This window comes from Carlito syrichta, unplaced genomic scaffold (assembly GCF_000164805.1).
Source record: "Carlito syrichta isolate Samal-C Ts95f unplaced genomic scaffold, Tarsius_syrichta-2.0.1 Scaffold305797, whole genome shotgun sequence".
In the NCBI taxonomy this organism is placed as follows: domain Eukaryota; kingdom Metazoa; phylum Chordata; class Mammalia; order Primates; family Tarsiidae; genus Carlito; species Carlito syrichta.
This window is the reverse complement of record NW_007249893.1, coordinates 221191-223676: the sequence shown is the minus strand read 5'-3', so window position 1 is coordinate 223676 and position 2486 is coordinate 221191. Positions and strand designations below refer to the sequence as shown.

General features: G+C 64.2%; 1 protein-coding gene across 1 annotated transcript in view; it reads left to right on the top strand.

Annotated features, from left to right (window-relative positions):
• TMEM151A (transmembrane protein 151A) overlaps positions 1-2486 on the top strand; it is a 3775-nt gene continuing 1289 nt past the window's right edge. Inside the window, exons 1-2 of the mRNA XM_008062710.1 lie at positions 1-15; positions 1557-2482. Of these exons, the coding sequence (XP_008060901.1) occupies positions 1-15; positions 1557-2482 (941 nt within the window). The remainder of the gene's footprint in view (positions 16-1556; positions 2483-2486) is intronic.

Sequence of the window (2486 nt, the reverse complement as noted above, 5' to 3'; positions counted from 1 at the left end):
ATGTCCTGCAGTCAGGTGAGGGTCTGGCACCTTGGCTTGGGTCAGGACCCAATAATGTGTGTGTGCATGTGAGTGCTGCTTGTGGTGGGTGGGTCTCTCCCCGTGGAGTCTGGGGGTGTGGGTGTCAGCTGCAGAAGGGGGAGGGGTGGAGAGATAGGTACTGTGGTCAGGTGAAGGTCTGGCATGTCTCTGGGCTTCAGTGAGTGTGTAACGTGTTTGTGCATGTGTGTGTCCTGTGGTGGATGGCGGATGGGTCTGCGGTGTGTGTGTGTGTGTGTGTGTGTGTGTGTGTGTGTGTGTGTGTGTGTCTGTCTGTGTGTACCATGCTGTGGTTGTGAGGTGTGTGCTCTGGGCACAGGCGAGGGTCTGGTGTTTTCTGGATGACCGGTGGTGTGGCCCTCTGTGGTGGGTGGGTCTATGACAACGAAGTGTTGGAGGTGTGAATGCATCCGTCTGACCGGCCTGTGGGTCAGGTGATGGTGTGCACCTGTGGTGGGTGCGGGGCTGGGCAGGTGGGCTTCCTGCCTGGGCTGGGGCGGGCCTCTTCTCTTGGGCCTCTGGGGGCCTGGTGGGGCTGGGCTAGGAGAGGTGGCCCCTTACCCCACTTCCTTCCCCACTTCCTCCCCACCGTCTTCTCTCTCCATGGACACTTGAGGGTGAGAGGCCCAGGCTGGCAGCCCTGCCAGGGAGGGTGTGCCAAGTCCTCTGGACCGGGGATCGGCCCCCACTGCCCAGCAGCTGTGTCCCACCCCCTCCCTCAGCACAGATGGGGAGTGGAGGGCGGCCCTCCATCTGCTCCCCACCCCAAGACTCGCACCTCCCCCGTTCCCAGGCGCTTCTCCCTCACTCACTTGAAAGCCTTTCCTGCGTCTCCTGCCATCCCTAGTAGACCAGGCGACCAGAGGGAGACCCAGGGCGACAGTCACAATATTTATTTCCACGGCCAGACCCTGTGCTAAGATCTTCACATATATGATCTCGAATCCTCACAACAACCCAGTTTACAGAGGAGGAAACTGAGTCCAGAGAGGATGAGGGACCTGCCCAAGTCATATAGTAAGTGGCGGAGCCAGCACCGGATCCTGGGCAGTTGGACCTTAAAGCCTATGCTGTCCACCCCTCACACCCCTGCCATCCTGGCCGCCTAGGCCATCAGGACCGGGAGTCCAGGCCCAGAGATGGCAGGGATATGGCCAGGTCCACACAGCAAATCAGGGCAGAGCCAGGACCAGAACTCAATTTCTCTATAGCCAGTATGGAAGGTCCTTCCCTCTCCTGGCAGAGGTGGGTCTGTGGTGTCCTGGGGGCTGAGAGCTCGCAGGACACAGTGGAGGACAGACTCGGGGCAGAGAGAGGCCTGGGTGGGAACCCTGCAGTGCCCCTGTGAGTTGGCTAGAAATGTGAGGCCTGGAGCAAGCTGCTGGTCCCTCCGAGCCTCGGTTTCCTCCTCTGTAAAGTGGGCTGAGGTGGCACCGCCTTGACCAGGCCTAAGCGGAGCAGCGGACGTGACTGCCAACTGGCCCTGACCCGCATCCCCTCTCTCTGCCCATCCGCAGCAGCGGCCCCTGAAACAGTCCCTGGGAAGCTCTCTGTGTCGCGAGTCGCACTGGAAGTGCCTGCTCCTCACGCTGCTCATTCATGCCTGTGGAGCCGTCGTGGCCTGGTGTCGCCTGGCCACGGTACCACGGCTAGTCCTGGGGCCCGAGGCAGCCCTGGCCCGTGGGGCGGGGGGCCCACCGCCCACCTACCCGGCCAGCCCCTGCTCCGATGGCTACTTGTACATCCCGCTGGCCTTCGTCTCCCTCCTCTACCTCCTCTACCTGGCGGAGTGCTGGCACTGTCATGTGCGGTCCTGCCAGGCGCCACGCACCGACGCCAACACCGTGCTGGCCCTGATCCGCCGGCTGCAGCAGGCGCCACCCTGCGTCTGGTGGAAGGCCACCAGCTACCACTACGTGCGTCGCACACGCCAGATCACCCGCTACCGCAACGGGGACGCCTACACCACCACGCAGGTGTATCACGAGAGGGCGGACAGCCGCACGGCCCGGGGCGAGTTTGACTACTCGGCCCACGGGGTCCGCGACGTGTCCAAGGAGCTGGTGGGCCTGGCGGAGCACGCGGCCACGCGCCTGCGGTTCACCAAGTGTTTCAGCTTCGGCAGCGCAGAGGCCGAGGCCTCGTACCTCACCCAGCGGGCCCGCTTCTTCAGCGCCAACGAGGGCCTGGACGACTACCTGGAGGCCCGCGAGGGCATGCACCTGAAGGATGTGGACTTCCGGGAGTCCCTGATGGTCTTCGCTGACCCCCGCAGCCCGCCCTGGTACGCCCGCGCCTGGGTCTTCTGGCTGGTGTCCGCGGCCACGCTGTCGTGGCCACTGCGCGTGGTGGCGGCCTACGGCACAGCCCACGTGCACTACCAGGTGGAGAAGCTCTTCGGGGCCAGCTCGCCCCCGCCCGGGGCCGTGCCCAGCGGGCCCCCGCTG